The 22,530-nt window shown below is 48.3% G+C and overlaps 1 protein-coding gene across 1 annotated transcript in view; it reads left to right on the top strand.

Annotated features, from left to right (window-relative positions):
• The first annotated feature begins 15,190 nt into the window (after positions 1–15,190).
• The window catches only part of TUBGCP3 (tubulin gamma complex component 3), a 58,597-nt gene continuing 51,257 nt past the window's right edge, over positions 15,191–22,530 (top strand). The window contains exon 1 of the mRNA XM_084759505.1: positions 15,191–15,403. Coding sequence (XP_084615631.1) covers positions 15,328–15,403 — 76 coding nt within the window. The 5' untranslated portion in view covers positions 15,191–15,327. The remainder of the gene's footprint in view (positions 15,404–22,530) is intronic.

Genomic DNA, 22,530 nt, shown 5'->3' with positions numbered 1-22,530 from the left:
TGGCACGAGGTCACATCCAAAGACCTTCTATGTCTATGTGATCCAGCTGGCAAGAGATCACACCAGAGATCTTCTAGGTCTCTGTGATCTGGGTGGAATACAAGCACGCCTTTAATGCAGGAGACAGAGGCAAACAAATCTGATCTCAAGGCCAGCCTGGCATAGAGCAAGCATCAGGTAAAGAAAAGCTTAGATCCAGGCATGGTGGTGCATGCCTTTAATCCCAAATGAAGGTCCAGTTAATTTGTAGAAGGAAGCACCCATGTTTGAAAGCAATGTCTAGTTGAGTGGCAGAAAAGGTGATGAATCAGAAAAGATTTGACAGACTAGTATATGCCAATCTCTCATGAGAAGAGAGAGGAAAAGGAAGCTACTTAAGAGGCAGTTTTTCAGAGAGAGGAGGCAGTTTTACCAGGACAGTAAAGCAGAGATGGGTTGCAGAGAGAGAATTCAGGTGAAGACGGAAAATGAGAAGAAGCCAGAAGATTAGAGCAGATTGCTGAGTTAGTTTGAGGCCAAGCAGAGCAATTCCGGGCCAAGAGAGAAGTCCGCTGGGAGAAGAGTTTGGGCCACAACAGCTGAGTTGAATCAGATACCCCAGAGCTCAGAAAGAACAAGTAGGGGTGAGCTTATTAAGCAGTAAGTCTCAGAGGCTGAAGACATTCTAGGCCTAGGTTAGATTGTATGGAGGCTAGAAGCTTCCAGGACTAGGCCTAGGCTAGCAGAAGAAGGCAGTTAGCCTCCCAGACAACAATTGAGCCAGGAGAATAAAGTCACTTTTTTTTTTTTTTTTTTTTTTTACGCTGGGGTGGGGAACAGAGGCTGAGGATGGAGTGGGCTTTATGTGGTCCTGAGAGACACACACTAGACACACATTCGGGACAGATCCTGACTCCAGCCATCCAATCCCATTAGTGCTTTGGAGGATCTGAGTGAGGGGTGACCTCTCATTCCGGATGAGCACTGCTAGAATGGGGATGATGCGGCCGATGCTTGGGACCAACACCCGGGCCAACTCAGTCCCCAGCACTGCCCGGAGGTGGCTGGTGTGGTGCATCCTGCACTTAGTAGGCCTGCAGGAGTTTCTGTTCTTCCTTCATATTATTCAAATTCATTACAACAGCTTTCATTTTAAAAACCCCCCCAGTTCTACAAGCCCTTTAGGAAATCTGTCCTTGATTCCCAGTGTTGTGTCCTATGAGATCATTGTCAAAAAAAAAAAAAAAAAGTCATTTTTTTAAAAACCATCATTTTATTTATTTTGCCAAAATTGCACTTTTGAGTCTATTGTTGGCAGTATCACCCCAGCGTTATCGCATACTCGACATTGGCATCGTGGAGACCTGACACAAACCACTTTCCAGCCTGCTCGGATATTGATTTAATATCAGAGGGCCATTTTCTCTTCATCCCGACCAGATGCTAAAAAGGACTGGAGGTGGACGGCAAGGACGTGTCCTGAGCAGGCCGTCCCTCGCCGACCCAACATTCCCCTCCTTTGAGCATCTTACATCACTGTAGAAAGGTGTGTGTGGCTGCCTGGTGAGAGATGGCAGTGCTGTCAAGAGACCCTCTTCAGCTGCTTGGTTCCTAGGGCCCTTCACTTGGCTCCTCTGCTCCAAGGACAGAGGTCCAAGGTCATTGCATCCCATCGTTATGTAGGCCCCTTCAGGGTTAGACCAGGTGAGACCTCTAGCTAAACCCTGTTAACCGCAGACACATCAGTCCCGCCCTCCTGTCTGCTAACACTTCGCTCCTGGCTTATTTTCTCTTCCTGGGGTTTCCTGGGGCCTCCAGCCCCAGCACTACAGTCGCAACAACAGGGAACATCTTTATTCCACTCCCATTATTAAAAGAAATCCCTCTGTAATGCTCTGCATATGAAACACCTTTGAGGATATATTTAATAATACAGGCTCTAGAGCCAGTGAGTCCGTTTTCTCTCAGCGAGGTTAAATTTGCATGTGGCATGCTCAGAGCGATTATGCTTAAGAGGTCTGAGGCAAGCAAGCTGGGGAAACGGCAATAAGCATATCCTTTTCCTAACAGTGTGCCTTGCCACCTATGTCCCTTCAGCTACCCTGGGGCACAGGCACACCCCACTTTAAACAGTGGCGTGAGTTACTCCTTCCTAGTAACTTTTGGAATAATAACTTTCTCTTTGGAGGTTGATTTCTATTCAAACATATATCAGAACACATCTGGGTAAGGGAGGCAGGACCAAGCTGGGCTGAACTGGTTTTGGGTGCAGGCACAGTACAACAAGCTGTGACCTCTTAAGTGAACTCTTAAGGGGAAATCCCCTATTTACCTTATGTCTATGAGTAGTTGGGAGTGTACATGATCAAAATCAGATGCATCATGGGAAAGCACATGCTGGGTAAACTAAAGCTTACTTAACCCAGGCTTATCAGCAAAATAACACAGTCAACAGATGAAGACCCCAAGCTGTAACTGGGGTCCTTGAGCACTCTGACTCAAGGGTCCCTGGGATTGCTTGTGCTTCATGCCATCAGTTTGCCTCTGAGAAAAACTTCCCTGCTACCTTGCAGTCTGTTAGAACACCAAGAACTGGACCTTGGTCCAGACAGCAACACTCAGTGACAGGTAGACAGACGGTTTCCTCATGGAATCCGTGCGATCCACATGTGCCTCAACATCTCCCAGGGACGTCCTCAGAGTTTTTGGCTACCCACTCCTGTGGGCATCCCCTTTCTGAGTCCCGCCACCCTTGACAAAATGTGGGTCATCTTCAACACCAAGCAAAGGCTGGGCAAGCACACATGATTGTGTTTGGTTTATTTCTTGTTTTCTTTTAAAATCTCTGAGCAGGATTCCACTGTGATTCTTAGCAGTTGGCTGACCTGTTCCCCTGTGCATGACTGGCTGTGTCATTTTTTTTTTTCCCTCCCCCAGTTCGGGGATGCTACAGATGGAGCAGCTCTGGGCACCGCTGTGTTTGTGAATGTGTTTTCATTCATTTATTTATGAGCAGGCTCTCTGCTTTATGTAAAACTACGACACGTGTTCAGGTAGCTGCACCGGTGGGATGGTCCTAACCCAAGCCGTGGTTCTGCCGCTCTGTGCTCTCGGCAGCCACAGTGTTTAAGGTTGTGGACATTCTAGCAAGTGTGAAGTGGGAGCAGAGTTCCGGTTCCAGTTTGCGTTGTGTCTGTTGTGTTGTGCTCCGATTTGTTGTGTGTGGTGTGGCTGCACAGGAGCTGAAGTTGTGTTTGCTGTTGGGCACCAGGCACTGGTGAGCTGTGTCTTGCCTTTCCAGAGGCTTATTGATTTTTCTCTATAAAAAGAATCGTCTTTATAATTTATCAGTTTTCTCCTTTTTCTTTTTTAAAATGGTATTGATTTCGTGTTATTTTCTTCCTCCTTTCCGGCTGTGGATTTATTTTTGCCTTCTTTTCCCAGATTCTTGACTTAGAAACTTACATTATTACAATCTCTTTCCTTTTACAACATAAACATTGTGTGTGCGTGTGTGTGTGTGTGTGTGTGTGTGTGTGTGTGTGTGTTTATATATGTGGAGCCCAGAGGTGGCCATAGGGTGCCTTGCTTAGTTGTTCTTCACCTTATGGGGCGGGGGTAGAGGGGTGAGGCTGTCATTGAACCCTGGGCTCACAGACTCAGCTAGAGGCTTCAGAGGCTGTGCTGTCTCCACACTCCAGGTTATAGCTTCTAACCTGGTGCTGGGGATCCTGCCCCACATCCTCACGTTGTGAGGCAAGCTCCCTCTGCCTAAGCTGCCTCCCGGCCCCACAGAATCAGCGTTCACAGCTACACATGCCCCGTCAGCTTCTGCTTCAGGCACACATTCCAAACTGCTGCAGTTTTTGTCTTTATATGGTTTTATGTACTTTCAAAGTTTCCTCTCGCTTTCTCCCGTCCTTCCTTCCCTTTCTCCCTTCTTTTCTGTTTTCTTCGAAGGGGGGATTTTCGAAACAGGATCTTAGGTGCTCCTCCTGTCTCTGCCTCCTGAGTGCTAGGATTACAGGTGTGTCCATCAAGCCTGACTCAGTTTCCTTTTGAAACTTCCTCTGACCCTTTCATTGTGTTATTTACTTACATACTTTCTATTCTTTTTCTTTTTTAGGTTTTTCAAGACAGGGTTTCTCTGTGTAGCCCTGGCTGTCCTGGACTCGCTTTGTAGACCAGGCTATCCTTGAACTCCCAGAGATCCACCTGCCTCTGCCTCCCAAGTGCTGGGATTAAAGGCGTGCGCCACCACACCTGGCATGTTGTTTACTTTATGCAAGTTGGAGATTTTGCTGTTGCTGATTTCTGATTTGATTCTATTGTTGTGGGAGCGGCTCCATGAACCTCACAAGGGTCAGCTGGGTGTGGCCCAGGCTGCTGTTAATCTTGTTGAGTGAACAGCACGGTGCTAGCATGGAGTGTACGTTCTGTGATCTTTAGAGGCGGCATTCCGGTGTGCCGACCAGACGTTGCTGTTTGTGGGTATTATTTACTCCTAAATCTTGCTGATTTCCTGTCTTGTAGTTCAGTGTCTGTATACGGGATGTTGAATTATCTGAGAAGTCATTTTGGATTCAGCTTTTTTTTTTTTTTTTTTTTTTTTTGCCTCCGTGTTTGTCCCATGGATTACTGTTTTGCAGTTCTTTCCCCTGGTGTCCACGTGTTTAGGAACAGAATGCTTTCTTGGCGGGCCAGCCCCCTTATCTGTGTGCAGTGTCTTTTCTATGGTCACTTCCTTGTTCTGAAGCCACACCTGCTAATTAGGGACCTTTATCAAACACCTCTCTCTCTCTCTCTCTCTCTCTCTCTCTCTCTCTCTCTCTCTCTCTCTCTTTCTCTTCCTCTCTTCCTCTCTTCCTCTCTTCCTTACCCATTGTGAGGAATACTTAGATCAAGTCCCTCATAACATAGAACTGGGCTGGTTTTTTTAAAAAGTCTACTTTGCTAAGCTCTGTTTTCCAATTGGCACACTGAGGTGGCTGTTCCCACCCAGATTCTGGTCTTCAGAGCTTCGTGTCTGGTCTCACTGGGTTTCTCAGCACTGGCTCGCTAAGCTGCTTCTACGCTTGTTTTCCTGTCTATAGTGGATGAAATGTTCTGTTCCATTGTGCCTGGCTGTGGGTTACACTGGTTTTCTCTTGTGCACCTCCCTTCACAGGTGTTTTTTTTTTTTTTTTTTTGTCTGTTTGCTCATGTCTTTCACTAAACTCGGGAAGATTTCAGGTACGGTGTCCTCTCTCCTCGCCTTATCAGACTTGAAGGCTATACATTTTTATTTCTTGTTGCTGCACTGAAAATTCTTGGTTTTCTGTTTGGTTTGTCCATCTGTCCTCTGCCTACTGTTTAGGTTGTGGAAGTCCTTCTGACTGGGTCAAGTTGACTGGCCCTGACAGCTTAGGTCTTTAACTCACTATGCTCAGCATGGCTTCACTTGTTGCTGTACTTTTTTGGGGGGACACTGGGGATGAAGCCAAAGGCCTTGTGCACATTAGACAAGCACCCTGCTGCTGATCTGTAACAGCAGGCACAGTTTTATACCTTAGTCCTTTTGGAAGCATGCATGGGTGCGCGTGTGTGACACACACACACACACACACACACACACACACACACACACACACACACTTTTCCAACTCTTCACTTCTTTCAGCAGAATTTATAATTTCCCACTGAATCATTGTTGTTGTTTTGCGATAGGCTTTCACTGTGTAACCCAGGCTGATTTTCTAATCTCAGCCTCTAGAATACTAGGTTATAGGTTTAGCTCTTCATCTATCTTGTTGAAGCATTTATTAAAAAATGGCTTTTTAAAACACATGGTCAGATTAATTCTACCAAAAGATTTGTTCTGTGGTACGTTAGTGGATTGACTGTTCTTTGTAAAAGTCCCAAATCTCTTTAAAAGTTCAAAGTCTCTCAACTATGGACTCCTGCGAAATAAAAAAAAATAAGTTAAATGCTTTCTTACTTCAAGATGGAAGAAACAGGCCACAGCCACAATTAGATCAAAGCAAAACCACACTCCAACAGTGTAAATAACTCAATGTCCAACATCTGGGATTTGCTCGTGATCTCCTGGGCTCCTGCGAGGGGCTTGGGTCATTTCTCCAGCTCTGCAGCACACACAGCTTGTCTTCCAGGCTCCCGATGGCTCCGCTCCACTGCAGCTGCTGTTCTTGGTGGTCATGCCATGGTACTGGCATCTCCAAAGTGCTGGGGGCTCTTGCCGCGGCTGGGCCTCGCTTCTACCAAAAGCCTTTCCTGGCTTCTCTTCAGGGACTCTTTGCCACACAGTGCCAAGCCTCAGCTGCTCTCCAGGACCTCTTCACACCTTCAAACCTGGCACCATTCAAACCTGGCACCACCTGGGTGACTCTTAACTCTACTCTGTCTGGCTACTAGTACAACCTTGGCCGCCTCTGGAACACAGCTTCTGGGAGCTGACTCTCAGCACACTTCTCAGATGCTGGCCTCTTTTTAACCACCACTAATTTCTCAGCTCCAGCTGACCAGGGAAGCTGGTCGAGGGAAGCAAAGTTCTCCCCTCAGTGGTGCTGGTCTTGCTAATCACTGCTGACTATTCAGTTGGCCAGAACCACATAGCAAGTGTGCAATGGCCTCAGATAGTCTTTAAAACACCCTCAAACGGGCCTCTGGAACTTCACAAGCCAGGCCTCCACTGTCTGCCTTTCTATTTTTCTTTTCTTTTCTTTCTTTTCATTTTTTTCAAGACAGACTTTCTCTGTGTAGCCTTGGCTGTCCTGGACTTGCTTTGTAGACCAGGCTGGCCTCGAACTCACAGAGACCCATTTGTCTCTGCCTCCCAAGTGCTGGGATTAAAGGCGTGTGCCACCACGCTTGGCTTGTCTGCCTTTCTTTTTTCTTTTTCTTTCTTTCTTTTTTTTTTTCTTTTTTTGGTTTGTTTTTCAAGACAAGTTCTTTTTGTGTTAGCCTTGGCCATCCTGGAGTTGTTTTGTAGAAAAGGCTGGCCTTGAACTCACAGCGATCTGCCTGCCTCTGCCTTGACTTCCTTCAGTGATGGACTACACTGTGGACATGTAAGCCAAACACACCCTTTCCTCCCCAACATCACAGCAGTAAAAGCCCCGACTAAGACAATGTGACTCATTTGTAACTATTGAGAGCTCCAGGACACAGGAGCTTTACTGGCTGAGTCTGAGCCTCAACCCAGGCAGGGCTCACTGACCATACCATTGAAGTCAGGTCACCCCTGCAGGTTCTTTGCTAGGTTTTAACTTATTTTTGATCCATTTTTAATGCATGAAATGATATAACATCCATCCTTTTGTTGATAAATTATGTTTTTTTTTAAGGACTTACTTTATCTTAAATTACTCGTCTGTGTGTAGGTATGTGCGTATGGAGTGCAGGTACCTTCAGAGGCCAGAGGGGTGTTAGATTCCCTGGATCTGGATCTGCAGGCAGCTGTGAGGCTGACATGGATGCTGAGCTCTTAACTTGGGTCCTCCAGGAAAGCGCCACTTGCTCTTAGCTGCTGATCCATCTCTCCTTAGATTTTGTTTTTAAATAAACATGGTGTGATGGAATGGATTGGCTGGTCTTTCTCGTGGGATTGTAACTGTCCTGATAGGAGGAAAGACATTTTGAAGACTTGTGCCTTTGACCATACTTTGACTACCGTATGATTTAGACAATGACCCTCAGGAAACAGTTCCCTGGGAATCCTGTCTGGGGGAGGGGAAAGGCTAAAAGCTCTGGCAGCAGCCAGAGGAGGAACCTGCCTCTCAGAAAGAGAGTCCACAGAGTTCCGACTTGTCAGAACACCTTCTGGGAGAGACTGGAGCTGAGAAAATGATGGGCCAGTGATGGGCAGGACCACACCCTGGTCAGGACTGTGTAGTCACGTACGCCTCTGCCAATTTATAACTAAACCTCATGGCAGCACCCAGAAAATGGACTTGGGGGCTGGATATCACTGGACCCCTTTGTTTATGGGCACACTGAAAAAAAATCTTTCTCTGATATTTTTTTTATTGTGTGTATCTTTAATTGGCATACTGGGCACAAACATACAAACATACTGGGCACAAACAGTCTAGTTTATGCTTTCAGAGTCAAAAACTTCTGTAGCAGAATCTTGATTTTTCTCATCCTGAGATTTAGTGGCATGCACGGGCATTTTGGGCATTCGGGAGCCCACTGAGGTGGGAAGTGTCAGATCCATGGAACTGCAGGTAGAGACTGGTGTGAGCTGCCATGTGAGTGCCGGGAACTGAATCCAGGTCCCCAACAAGAGCAGTCAGTTTTTCTTAACTGCAGAACCAGATCCCCAGCCCCTCACAGGCACTTTTTTAAAAAAACGTATGTTTTAAAGATAGAATTACATCACTTCCTTTTCTTCCAGCCCTTCCCAGACACCAGTCCTCCTGTCCTTCCCAAGCACCTGTACTTAAGTTGATGGCCTCTAAAAAATATTTTTAGGCCTGGTGGTGGTGGTACACGCCTTTAATCCCAGCACTTGGGGGGCAGAGGTAGGCAGATCGCTGTGAGTTCAAGGCCAGCCTGGTCTACAAAGTGAGTCCAGGATAGTCAAGGCTACACAGAGAAACCCTGTCTCGAAAAACCAAAAAAAAATTTTTTTTAACATACACATATAGGTGTGTATGCATATGTATGCACAGGTATATGTAAATACAGCTTGCTGAGTCCATTTTATTGTCTCTGTGTATATGGTCTCAAGGCTGACTACTCTGCTGCCCAACCAATAAGGGGACTGACCCCTGGGAGAGGCTAGCGCTTCTTCCAGCAGTCAGTAGTTGCCTGTAGGTCTTTGTCTAGGGTAGGAACCCCCAAGAAAAAAAAAATCTCTCCCTTCCATGTTAACATGCCCACTGCCACTGCCACTGTTCCGGTCTTGTTTGTGCAGCCGTTGCCAGGAGAGAATGTATCGTAGCTGACTTCCTGGCATAATGGCTCTTACAGCCTTTCCACCCCTGCCCCTTCCTCAGTGTTCCCTCAGCCACGGAGGCAGGAGCTGGGATGTATCTGCTGGGACAGGACTGGCCCCGCTCGGTTGATCTTGTGTTGTACTGAGTTGTTTTCCGTGAGGGCCGCTGTTAGCTGGAAAGGGACGCTTCTTTGACGAGGGGTGGTGGCTACGTGGAGAAGGGAAAGGTGGCTCGCACACTTCACTGGCACTTTTAAAAAATTCTCACCCTCTCTGTTCTAAGGACGGCAAAACTGAACCTCAAAGCTGTGCCCCGCTGGGAGTTTTGCCACTGCTGGAAAGACTGGAAACAAAGAGTTGAAAGGCTTCTCAGAACACTGCTGCCGCCTGTTCTTACTAGCGACAGAGTGGACCGTCCTTACAGGCTTTGGGAAACGCAACTCTTTTCCCAGCCTTAGCTTTCCTCAGTAAGACCAAGACTCATCTGTTTAAGTATGAGAACTGCCTCAACAATCCTTTCTTAGCAGGTTTTGTCGAAAAGCAGTCAGCTGGCTCCAACCGCAGGTCTCTTGTTGTAGGGTGCCCCATTGGCCGGCAGAGGGCAGCACAGGCCAGCTGACGGATGGATCAGCATCCGAGCATCCGCCTCCAGCCTCGGCCACCTGTGTGAACCCAGACTGAACCTCCTCAGCTTGGGTATGCACAGGTGCAACAGCTCAGGTTCCAGAAGAAGGGGGTGTGCCCTGGAGATGCGACAAAAGTCGAAAAGATTCTGGACCATGGGCAGATTTTCCCCAGCACCTAGCCCACTCCATCGGACCTGTTGTAACTGGGGCGTGGGGTTCCCTTTCCAAAATAGTTCTGATTATGGGGTTCCCTTTCCAAAATAATAGTTCCGATTGCAGCAAGCCTTTCAGTTGGCTTCTTGGGAGCCAGAAAAAAAGGGAGAGTTACAGGGAACCTAAATCTCCTTGCGGCACACAGGGGACTCTGGGAAGAACACGCGCTGCTTTTTATAGAACTCAGAGCAGCACACATAGCTCTGGGTCACCTGGTAGAGGTCACTGTTTTCTGTTTTGTTTTGTTTTAAATTCAGCTCCTAATTTATTAGTAATACGTGAAAATGAGAAGCACAACTGTATCTTATAGCCCATCATGGCTTTAATGCAAGCTTTAGAACCAAACTCTTGTTGCTAAGTTTCATTTTTGTGCCACAGTCCCCATCAGGCGGCAATGCTGTGTTGGTAATCTGGCCAACTGAGGAAGCCCAGCTGTGAGGCCAGGTGCTGTAGCAGGAGGAGCCTCAACCAAGCCCCGCCTCCCTACAGGCCAGTCTAACGGTGGTGAGGCCTATGCTTCCATGTTTGCCTAGAGTCACGGTCTCACCGGTAGGTCTTCCTCAGGGAGGAATGCATTCAAAGGCGGGTGCTCAGCTTATCAGAGTGCAGGTCTCAGAGCCTATCTGTAGGTCTTGGCTTTCCTGTCACAGTACTGGCGCCAGTCAGTTCAGGATGCTTACATGGCTTTGTGACAGCGGCACGCAAGGATGGTAGTGGAGCAGGATGAAGTGTGCCTGGCTGTGCCCCCTCCCTCAACCTCCCAGTGCTGCCTGCTGACAGGGGAACAGGACACAGTGACCAAAGGCGCACACAGCATGGGGTGTGGCTGAGCATGGGGCAGGGCTGCTCCCCGCTGCCCTGGCTTCTCTGCTGGCTGCTAGATTCATCTCCAGAGAAGCAGTTATGATTCAGACCTGGAGTCCTGGAGGAGACAGGAGCCACAGCCTTGGGACTCTACAGGTGGGCGTGGTTTACACCCAGAGCTGCTTTTAGAATTGATTTATATGCCTCGTGTATAATGCTGAAGGCCTGGAAGTGCCTGATAATGCAAAGAAGAAATTAATCCTCTACATTGCAGTATACTCGCTGGGTGGTGGTGGCGCACACCTTTAATCCCAGCACTCGGGAGGCAGAGGCAGGTGGATCGCTGTGAGTTCAAGGCTAGCCTGGTCTACAAAGTGAGTCCAGGACAGCCAAGGCTACGCAGAGAAGCCCTGTCTTGAAACAAACAAACAAACAAAACAAAATAAACTGCAGTATACCCATCCTTAGCTTACTTTATGACATGAGATATAATCTTATACATGGTTACAACATTCTATGTAATACAATTGTGTGTGTGTGTGTGTGTGTGTGTGTGTGTGTGTGTGTGTGTGTGTACACATGCAGTAGGTGTCTGTGTAATAGAGTTTCACAGTGAGAACCTCCCTAGGTACACTTATGTCTTAGCCTTTCTGTTTCTGGTTTTTCTTTCTGGCATGCTGGGGATCTCACCCAAGGCTTTGCGGGTTTGCACTCTACCACTGAGTGGCAACCCTAGCTTTTGTGTTCTGGAGACAGAGCCCCAGTAGTAGCTGAAGCTAGCCTCGAACTTCTACATATTCAGGGTGGCCCTGGAACTCACAGCAGTCCCTTGGCTTCAGCTTTCTGTGTTCAGTTCTCACTCTTTCTTTTCTTTATTTGTTAGTTTGTTTTTTCGAGACAGATTTCTCTGGTGGGTTCACTTTTCTAATTTGTCAGTGCACATTTGTCATTTGGAGGAAAAAAGTTATTTTAAAGGAATTGTGCATATATACAGCCAATAAAGTAAGGCAGTATTTTGTTGTTGTTGTTGTTGTTTTGAGACAGGGTTCCTCTGTGTAGCCTTGACTGTCCTGGACTAACTTTGTAGACCAGGCTGGCCTCGAACTCACAGCGATCCACCTGCTTCTACCTCCCGTGTGCTGGGATTAACGGCATGCGCCACCACACCCGGCTCGAGGCAGTATTATACAGTAGCCTGAGGTAGAAAATTCAAATGGGCACGTTGTGATTTTGATGTTTGGATCGGAATGTAGCTACTGGCCTGTGCTTGAACAGTAGTGCCAGCTGGGGCACTACTTTGGGAGACTATGGAACACTGGGCAGCGAGGCCTCGTGGAAAGAACAGGACTCTGGGTGGGCTGCCCTGTTTAGGTCCTGTTCCCTGGACCACCGAGATGAGAGCCTGGTGCTCTTGCTGCCATGCGGCTACAGCCTTGAATCTGTCCCACCACGCCTTCCCACGCATGGTAGATGGGCTGTACTCTCAAACTGCTGCCTAGAGGTTGCTTCTTGTCAGGTACTCAGTTGTAGTGCTGAGAACATAGCTACTACACCGACACAAACAAGCGATTGCCTAGCTAGGCAGTTGGGAAAGGACAGGCAGATCTCCCGTGCTGAGCCTTCTCACTGGCTAGTCACTTTTTTTTTTTAAGATTTATTTATTTATTTATTATGAATACAGTGCTCTGCCTGCTTGTACTCCTGCAGGCCAGAAGAGGGCATCAGATCACATTATAGATGATTGTGAGCCACCATGTGGTTGCTGAGAATTGAACTCAGGACCTTCAGAAGAGCAAATCAGTGCTCTTACCCGCTGAGCCATCTCTCCAGCCCTTTTTTTTTTTTTTTTTTTTTTGAGACAGGGTTTCTCTGTAGCCTTGGCTGTCCTGGATTTGCTTTGTAGACCAGGCTGGCCTCGAACTCACAGATATCTGCCTGCCTCTCCCTCTGCTGAGATTACAGGCGTAGGCCACTGTACCCTGCTGGCTACTCACTTTTATCGCCTCATTTTAACAGATACAGGGGCTACTGAGTTATAGATTTCCTGAGCTTTGGCTGGTTGTACATTTACCTGAAGTGTAGCTTCTTACTGAGGGTTTGTCCTCGATGCTCATTTGGCATGAGACCCCACACGGCCACTGCTCTTATTACTCCATCTGTTTGTAAGTTTGTGCATTTTTTTTTCTGGCTCCTTGTGTTGGGTAACTGCTTTTTCTATTGCTTTTACATTCTCATCTGATGGTTACACCTGGCGTCTCTGGTCTTCCCTGTGTCTGTACAGCTTACGTGGCTGTCTTGACTCAGATAGAGAACCTGTAAGGACTTTATTCTGCCCTGACGGGCCTGTGTGGTCCCACACGGTTCTCGTGCCAGGTCATCTCAGACATTCGTGCATGCATGCACATGAGCGTACTTTAAGGTAATTGTCTCTGCTGTGTGGGGCTAACAGGCTGAGATCCACACAGGAGGCTGTCTCTGTGAAAGCCACCTTGCTGAAAGGTCAGCCTTTTTGCTCTTTTTACTTGGGCTTTCAGTGGGATGGATGAAGTATGACTCCGCTGAGGAATGAATCTGTGCTAGTCAAATACCTTTGTCATGCTTCAGATCGGAAGCTCCCTCGGTGAAGGTGTGACATCCTGTGCAGCAGTGTTGAGAAGGATCTGGATTGTAAAGGCTAGAATTCAGCCAGTGCATGTGAGGTTAATACCGATTGTCAGCTTGACAGTATCTGCAGTCACCTGGCGCCTCTGGCTGTGCCTGTGGTAGATTGTTTATTTTATCGGGTTAGTTGAAGTGGGAAGTCTCCCCTAAGAAAATGGGCAGTACCGTTCTCTGGGCTTGGGTCCTAGGCTACAGCAAAGCAGAAAGCTAACTGAGCATGGAGAGTCACAGCTTTGTTCACTGTCGATGCAACATGACCAGCTGCTTCAAGGTCCTGCCACAGGGACCTTCCTTCATGATGTATCACTGAACTGAGTCAAAACACACACACACACACACACACACACACACACACACACACACACACAGCTTTCTCCACAAGCTGCTGTAGTCAGCGTCTTTCATCACAGCAACAAAGGAATAAGAGACCCATTAATGGAGTTTACTAGCCAAATGGGCTACTGGGGGGTGGGTCCCCACTGCTGGTGCTGCTCCCATCCACTGGACTCTTCCTCTCCCCTCTTTGCTTCCTGGGTATCGTAAAGTGAGCAACCCTCTTCTGCTATAATGCACTGCAACCCCTGAAACCATGAGGCAAAACACATCTTTCCTCTTTTGAGATCATTTCTCTTGGGTATTTCGTCAGAGCAGTAGAAAGCTAATTCAAATGTTTACAGCATCCAAAGAAACATCCAGTGATGCTGCACCCAGCCGACAAAATGAACCCTGGTAGCACAGTGTGTTCTGGGCAAGGAGTCCTGCCTATAGACTGAGGGAACTGCAGTTTCCTAACAAGCCTTTCATCTCTAGCATAGCTTGAACATTGGGCAACACTGTGGACCTCATTGCCTGGGTCTTGAGTTGGGCTGAAGCAGCCAGCCACGAGCGTTGCTGGTGCTTTACACATGTGCGCGCGCGCACACACACACACACCTATTTATTCACTTAGTTTATGTATGTGAGTATTTCCCCTGCAGGTACCATGTGCATGTCTGGTGCCTGAGGTGGTCAGAAGGCAACAGGTATATTGAAACCAGAGTACAGATGGTTGTGAGCTGTCATGTGGGTGCAGGGAACTGAACCCAGGCCCTCTGGAAGAACAGCTAGTGCTCTTAGCCACTGATCCATCTCCCAGCATCATCTGTGTGGGTGGCTCAAAGTAGGGCAGAGGCATTGAGAGTCTCAGCTTGTCAGAGTCAGAGGTAATGCAGGACGAAGCGGGGGGGGGGGGGCTGTCTCTCCTCTGGCAGTTTTCCATTGTTGGCTTTACCTGGCTGAGTTCCATCAGGTACCACATTTGTCCGTCCAGGGAATTTGTCGGCATTCTGCGCACCACAGAACAGACAGGGAAGGGTGGCTGAGCGGCCTGCGAGAGAAAGAGAACAAGGGTATGCTCTACATTAAGCCATCTCTGAGTTCCACGGCTCTCACAGCTATCCTGACTCAACGGTCAAGAAGTGAGCCTTCATTTGCCGACCGCCGCGCATGCCGGCACGAGCTTCCGGGCTGGGCCGCCAAGCGGCGAGGATTCCACTTCTCCTGCGTTCCACGGACACCATGGAGCTTCTAGTGTCTGGGTCCGATTCTTTAAGTATGGCAGCGCTCCGAGAAGTCACTCAAACCTCTCCGTCACCAGCCGTAGACTGCTAAGGTCCCCGTTTCCAGGACTACCACCCGGTGACGTCAAGGGGCTGGGGTTCCAGACTCAAGAGAACTAGTGCTGTGTAGGAGTCCTGCCGTTGCCTGCGCCCCTGTCCCTGTGCCAGGGCTCATGCGCGCTCGGACTCCGCATCCAGATGTGATTCCAGCCGGTGCTGTTCACAAGCATCGCCCAGACCTCAACCTGCGTAAGCGCCCGGCCGCCTGGGCTCCGCACGTCCGCGAGCATCGCCCAGCCACTACCCTTACAGCCGCCGCCGCAACTCTTCCGGCGCGGAGAAGCTGCGAGGACCGGCGCCTAGGGGGGGCGCATGCGCGCCTCGCGCGGGAAGCGGTGCTTTATGGGAGGCGCGCGCTTTTGCCGCTTCCGCGAATATGGCGGCGCCGTAGTCCGGGCGCGGGATCCTGGGGCAAGGGGAGGCTGCGGCGCGCAGTCCGGGCGTGGTAATGGCGACCCCGGATCAGAAGTCACCCAACGTTCTGCTGCAGAACCTGTGCTGCCGGATCCTGGGTCGGAGCGAAGGTACGTGCGGCGGGGCTGCGAGCTGTGGACGCTGAGCGCCATGACCCTGGCCGGCGGGGTAGCTGTTATCCCCGGCCCCCGCGGAAGGAAAGGGGTGCGGCTCGCGCGCGGGATGTCTCTGCCCGGAGGACCCGGCCTGAGCTGCTGTAGCAGGGCTTTGCTTTTGCTTCCTTGTCCAGACCGCACCGCGCACTGCAGCTCTGCTTCTGCGTGCTTCGCACTCTGCTGTCATTTCTGCCTCTGGTGATGAGTCCAGGGTTGAACGATGCTAGGTTTTTTCCCCCCGGAGAGTTCAAGTAGCGAACAGTGCTCCTAAGAAGCCAGACCTCAGAGCGTTTCTGCCCACTTTGCCCACTGTCGCTGTGGTAGGTGGGGGAAAAGATCAAGGATCTCGTCTCTTGAAGCTCATTTTGGAGATGAGCGGGGACGCGTCATGAGGGAACATTTTAGTAATTGACATGACTGGGTTAGTTGCTCCTTATGCCTCAGACCGTTAAGGGCTAAATAGCTCACGTTTTCAAGACAGGCGTTAAGCAAAATTGCGTTTTAAAAATTGAGGGAGCCTTTTGATCTTTCATAATTTGTAACAACTTGTCAAAGCCGTGGATGAATTGCAGTGTGTCACTACTGAAGCATTGACTTAATGCAGTTCTTGCTTTATACCTTGTGGTGTTTGATTGTGTAATTCATTCATGTAAGAGATCTCTGAGGCTCGCTCGTCCCGGATATGTCATAAGAGATGCTCCTACTGTCTAATGGAGGGGATGTGACTGCTGTGTTGATGAACAGCGAAAGGGGTAAAGCGCTAATCTATGTGGGAAGGTGGATAGAAGGAGCTTAGGAGGAAAGTAAGCCTCTAGGAATTGAAGCAGCTACTCTAGCGCCCCGGGAAGAGCGAGTGAGGGTCATTTCAGCATCTGTGGAGAGTGAGTGGAGGACAGTGTACCTTTCTGATCGACTCTCCCAGTCACAGGTGAAATCAGATAGCTAAGGTTGTTGGTTATGACCATAAAATCACTTTTCCTTTATTGCATTGGGTCCAACATTTTTTACCTTCCAGAAAGAAGCTCATAGTTAAAACTGAATTTTGAAGTTATTCATTATGGATTTTTAAATTTGAATTTTACATTAAAGTCCCTTTTGATTGATAAAAGTTTCACAGCCTACAGGTGATTGGAGCGCTGCTTTTTAGCAAAATTCTGTGTCCTCTGGCCCCCCTCCCCCCATTTATGATTGTCCCTTGGGACTCACTGGTCTCTCAGAGAGATACCGGATGAAGTATTCCATAAAGCTCCTTGAAGATGCTGCTGCCTTTGCTGTGAATGGAGTTGGGGTTGCTGAGTCCACTGCATTCTCTGTTGTCGCAGTCTGTGTTGGTGTTGTGTTGTGGTCTGACAGGTGTGTGGCAGTAGTTTACTGTTTCATTTCCCTTGCCCGATGCTGTTGAGCATCTTGTCCTGACTTCTTGTTTGGACACTCATAGCTCTTCCTAATGCTGCGTCTCATTTGTTTCCTTCATAGCATTCGCTTGTGTTCTTGCTGGATTGCGTCTTCCACTTTTATAACTTTGAATGTTATTTTTCTAGGTACGAGTCTATTGTTTTGTGCTTTGAAAACTCCCCCTCCCCGCCCCAGTATTTTAACTCTTAACAGTTGTTTTCTTTGCAGAGCAAAATTATTAGTATTTTTAAAGGCTTTCTAGAAATACTTATGTGTATAGGTATTTTACTCGCATGTCTGTCTGTGCACTATGCGTGTGCATTGACTGCAGAGGTCACAAGAGGATGCAGGATCCCTGGAACCTGAGTTGCTAATGGTTGTGAGCTGCCATGGGCTGGGAATTGGACTCTGGTCTTTTGGAAGAGCAACAGGGCTCTTAGCTGCTGAGCCATCTCCCTAGCCTCAACATCTTGGTGAGTTCTCTTCTCCATATTGGAAAGGGGGAGGGGCAGGGAGATGGCTCAGCCGGTAAAAGAGCTTGCCCTATAGTCTCCAGAACCTATGTACAAAGCCTTGCTTGGTGGTGTGTGTTTGTAATAACAGCAGTCCTAAGGCAGTATGCGAGGCAGAGACAGGAGAATCATCTGGAAGCTCAAGAATCAGCTAGTCTGGAGTCTGCTGCTCAGTGATTAAAGCAGCAAGACAGACAGCCTCCTGCAGGAGGGTGCAGGCTGGGACTGGCTTGGGAAGTAGTCCTGTGATTTCTTTTTTTTAATTTTATTTTTGTTTCTTTGTTTCAAGACAGGTTCTCTCTGTGTAGCCTTGGCTGTACTGGCCTTGCTTTGTGGACAAGGCTGGCCTTGAACTCAGAGTGATCCTCTTGCCTCTCCCTCCCTGAGTGCTGAGATTACAGGTGTGCACCAGGACATCCAGCTGGTCCTTTGAGTTCTAGCATGCCACCTTTCCCTCAGGACCCCCCACCCAATAAATAAGAGAAAATGTATTTTAAAATGATCATGATTTTGGTGTTGTGTAAAGAACTGTTATCAAATCCAAAGTCATAAAGATTTCTTTCTTTTCATCTTTTTCCCTGGTAGAGGTTATATTATATTATTTTGTGTGAAATGAGTCAGTTTTTTGTTATATGGTACAAGTTGAGATTAATTTTTGAGCTTACAAAAGGAGCCACCTCTCCCCAAACTATGCTTGTTTTATTCTTGTCTTGAAGACAGAAAGTATTGAAATGGATGCTTAAATATTGTTGATAGCACGGGCTGTTCCAGAACAGTTAGAGCCAGGGTTTGTGAAGAGAGGGCCTGCTGTTATATTTTTTAAAAGCACCTAGTGTTTTAGAGTGGTTTAGATTTACAAGAAAATTGTACGCACACAGATCTCTTGCCCAACACCATCTCTTCTAGTGGTGAAGCAAGAAGCAGGAGCATGTTGCTTACTGAGGTGCAGTGTCACAGTCTGAAATGATACGTTGTAATTGTTGATGCAGAAGCGCAACTGTCACTTCAAAGGGAGGAAGAGACAATTTATTTTGGAGCTCAACATAAGTGACTGTGGTCTGGGCACACAGATTCAGGTTACCCCTAATGCCTTGTAACATGGCAACAGTTCTATAAAGTGTAGCAACAGAGTGAAACAAAGTCATGAGTCAAGGCGCTGTTCACATGTATCCGGGTGAAGGTCAGGTAGGTTGGGTACAGCAAAGGGGCGAGTCTCTGTTATTGGCCTCAGGTCTGGTTTGATGACACTCTCATCTGAGGGTTGGTGGGGGCTGGGGTCTGTATTCCACAACACCTGATAGTCACCAGGGTGGATGGCAGGCCAGACGCCAAGGTGGCCAGTGAGTGGGCCCTACGAGGGGTGAGCTCTAGACCTGTCCCATTCCAGCTTCTGTAGCCACGGAAGTGATAATAGGCCCATCAGCCTTGTGGCATCTTCCCCCCACCCACCCCAAGACTGGGTCTCTCTGTGTAGCCTTGGCTGTCCTGGACTCGCTTTGTAGACCAGGCTGGCCTCGAACTCACAGAGATCCGACTTCCTCTGCCTCCTTGAGTGCTGGGATTAAAGGTGTGCGCCACCACACCTGGCTGCCTTGTGGAATCTTTAACCTGGATGTGACTTTTCTGGGAATTCCAGTTCACAGTATTAACCAAGCTCCTGCTTTTTAGGCTCCCTCAGGTGTTACTTAATCCTCAGGGTTCTAGTGAGAGGCCACTTGCTCCCATTCCTCCTCTTAGTTGGGTCTCCTTGGGCTCCTCTGAACTTGGATCTTTCTTGGTGTGTGTGGGGGGCAGTTTTGAAGATTAAGGTTTATTTTAATACCCTTGTCTGATGGATGCTTTCCCCACCATTAGATAGGATTCTGTTTTGGAGATGAAGACCGCAGAGCTGAAGTGTCATTGTCACCACATGGTGGCAGGCATGGCAGGGATAGCCTGATCTGTGGCTGCTAATGTTGGCCGTAACTGCTTGGCTTGAGCTTTCTCACTGACCAAGAATTTGACTTTTCTGCTGTGAGTGGGTGTTTCCGCATGAATAGTATTGATATTAGACCTTCTTTCAAGTTTCTGTGAGATCAGGGCCCCTGTCCTCTCACAGTTTTATTGTTCCCTAGTGCATACTTTCAGTTTAGTTGCTCTGTTTTGTAGATTTTCTTGTATAGACTAAAATTACTGACTTCAAGTCTTTGTAGTATATCTGATTTTCATTTTCATTAAATTTATTTTCAGTTTTTGCATATGTATTATGTATTGATTGGCTCCGAATACTTGGTGTGCTGGCTGGCCAGTGTCAGCTTGATACATGTTGTAGTCATGAGAGGAGGGAGACTTGATTGAGAAAATGGCTCCTTAAGATGGGGCTGTAGGCAAGCCTGTAGGGCATTTTCTTAATTAGTGAATTAAGTGGCGGGATTAGTGGTGGGTGGGACCATCCCTGGGCTGGTGATCCTGGGTTCTACAAGAAAGCAGGCTGAGCAAGCCATGAGGAGCAAGCCAACAAACAGCACTCCTCCATGGCCTCTGCGTCAGCTCCTGTCTCCAGATTTCTGCCCATCCTGACTTGCTCTGATGATGAGAGGTGACGTGGAATGTAAGCCAAATAAACGCTTTCCTCCCCAAGTTGCCTTTGGTCACGGTGTTTCATCACAGAAGTAGTCGCCTTAACTAAGGCTGTTGGTGATTTTTCAGATTTGATACTGATTTCTGGTTTAATTCTGTTAATGTTAGAGAAAATATGATGGCTAATTGCAGTTACTTAAAAAAAATCTGTGTGTGTGTGTGTGTGTGTGTGTGTGTGTGTGTGTGTGTGTGAGCACGTGCACAGGCATGTTCATTCGTGTGTGAGAATGAGAGCAGGTGCGTGTGTGGAGAGCAGAGGACAACCTCTAGCTCCAGTCCTTGCCCTCCCTTCCATTTGGAACAGGCCCTCTTGTTTCTCTGTGTTCAGCAGGCAAGCGGGCCTAGAAGCCGCCCCTTCCCCTCCCTGCCCCGCCCCTCTGTATGCAGCTCTGTTTGTTCCGTATGCCGTCCTCAGATTACGATGGTACTTAAGGCAGGTGCCGGGCTTCTTCGTGGAAGAACTGCTGGAGACCTTGCTGCTGCTGGGAGCTTCGCCCGTCTTTGTCTTTTCTCTCGGCTTCCTCGGTAATGAGTCCTGGGGAAGGGTTATTAGGGACCTGGCTGCTGTTGGGAACTGGAACTGCCCCTGTCTTTCCTCTCAGCTTCCTGCGCCTCTGAGGCCAGCCTCTGACTTTGATCACTAGTCTTTGCTGACTTGCTGTATGTCTTATCCTTTGAGGTTTGCCTGGATGGGATCAGTGGTTGTCAGGGATACTGGGCGGGGACTGGCTTTTCCTCCACATATGCGGCTCCTTCCCTTCTTACCTATCCCTTGAGAGAATGACGCTCCTTTCCTTGCTGCACCTCTCTAGGCTTATGCAGAGTGTATAATGTATTTAATGTTTTTTGGTTTTTTTGGTTTTCCGAGACAGGTTTCTCTGTCCTGGACTCTCTTTGTAGACCAGGCTGGCCTTGAACTCACAGCGATCCGCCTGCCTCTGCCTCCTGAGTGCTGGGATTAAAGGCGTGTGCCATCACGCCTGGCTTAATGTTTTTTTTTTCTTGACATTTGTCCCTGTGGATGGTTAACTTTAACTGTCATTTCGACACAATAGGGAATTACCTGGGAAGGGAGTGTCAATGAGGCATTCTCTAGGTTAGGGTGGCCCGTGGGCGTGACTGTGGGGACTATGTAGGTTAGGGTGGCCCGTGGGCGTGACTGTGGGGACTATGTAGGTTAGGGTGGCCCGTGGGCGTGACTGTGGGGACTATGTAGGTTAGGGTGGCCCGTGGGCGTGACTGTGGGGACTATGTAGGTTAGGGTGGGCCAGGGGCGTGACAGTGGTGTTATCTAGATTAGGGTGGGCCAGGGGCATGACTGTGTGGCTTTGTGTCTTTGGAACTGTTTGTGGGAAGAATATGGAAACAATGGAATTTGGGGCTAGAAAAGCCATCAAGTGGCGTGAGGAGAGTTTCGGGGCTTTCTCTTCGGATCTCGGATAGGGAGAGAATGAGGGCAGTGGAAGCCTTGTCATGAGCACTGCGAGAAGGACTGAGTCACTGAAAGGGAAAATTTTTAATTAGCATTAAAGCAACCAGAACAGCAGAGCTCTCTAACTCATAAGTGCAGGTCGACAGGTATGCTAGCCCAAGGTCCCAGATGATAAGTCACAAAGAATGCAGAGATAGGAGACAAAGGCCTATTGAGTGTTCCAGGGACCGGCTGGCCATAAAAGATAGGGAGAATACACAAGGACAAATTCCTGAGAGAAACAGGTACCGGACATGATCGAATGAGTAATGAGCCAAGACCCCTCATCCGATCTTATGGTGTCTGCTTAATCCCCCCTTGAGGCCCGCACACAATGTTCCAGGTTTGAGTTTAACCAGATGTGTCGTTAGCTCAGATAAACATCTACCCTCGGGTTCCAAGAAAAAACAGGAACCAAGGACTGTTCCCATGTGATTAAGTCTGAGCTTACCCCAGATCTGCCTACGCAATTTGCTGATGTTCAAATGTTTGAAACAACCAATCGTGTGTGGCCGCGCCAAAACTTCCCACTCCCCCCGACCCTTGCCCATATAAATCCCTAACCCCTGGGCTTCGAGGTCGACCCCTCTGTCTCCTGCATGAGATACGTGTTGACCCGGAGCTCCGCCAATAAACTGCCTCATGTGTTTACAGCAAGACGGTCGTTTGTGTGTCTTTGGGTGCGCGCCATCCCGAGGCTTGAGTGAGGGTCTCCCTTTGGGGATCTTTCATCACAAAGTGGCTCAGGGCAACCCTGTAATATTTGTTAAGATCTCGCTTCATTTGCCAGTTCTGTGAGATTTTGAGTAAAGTTGAATTTAAAAACAATGAATTATTTGTTAGATGTGTGTTCAAGCTTCAAGTTTATAACAAGGAAGAACAGACAGAAAAGCAGCTCTGGCTGATACAGAGCTCAGCACCTGGTGGTTGCACTGGACATCAGGAAAGTGTTTCCTCAAGGGCAGCACACAGGAGTTGATGTATCTATGGTCCGTGGGTGTAGGCTACACCTCCAGATGATGGCTCCCTTTATGCGCTCTTGGTTTTGAAAGTATGAATGACAAAAGAAGGAAGGAGTGAGGGAG

This window comes from Acomys minous, assembly GCF_964271855.1.
Source record: "Acomys minous genome assembly, chromosome: 15".
Lineage (NCBI taxonomy): Eukaryota > Metazoa > Chordata > Mammalia > Rodentia > Muridae > Acomys > Acomys minous.
This window is presented reverse-complemented; position numbering and strand designations above follow the sequence as displayed.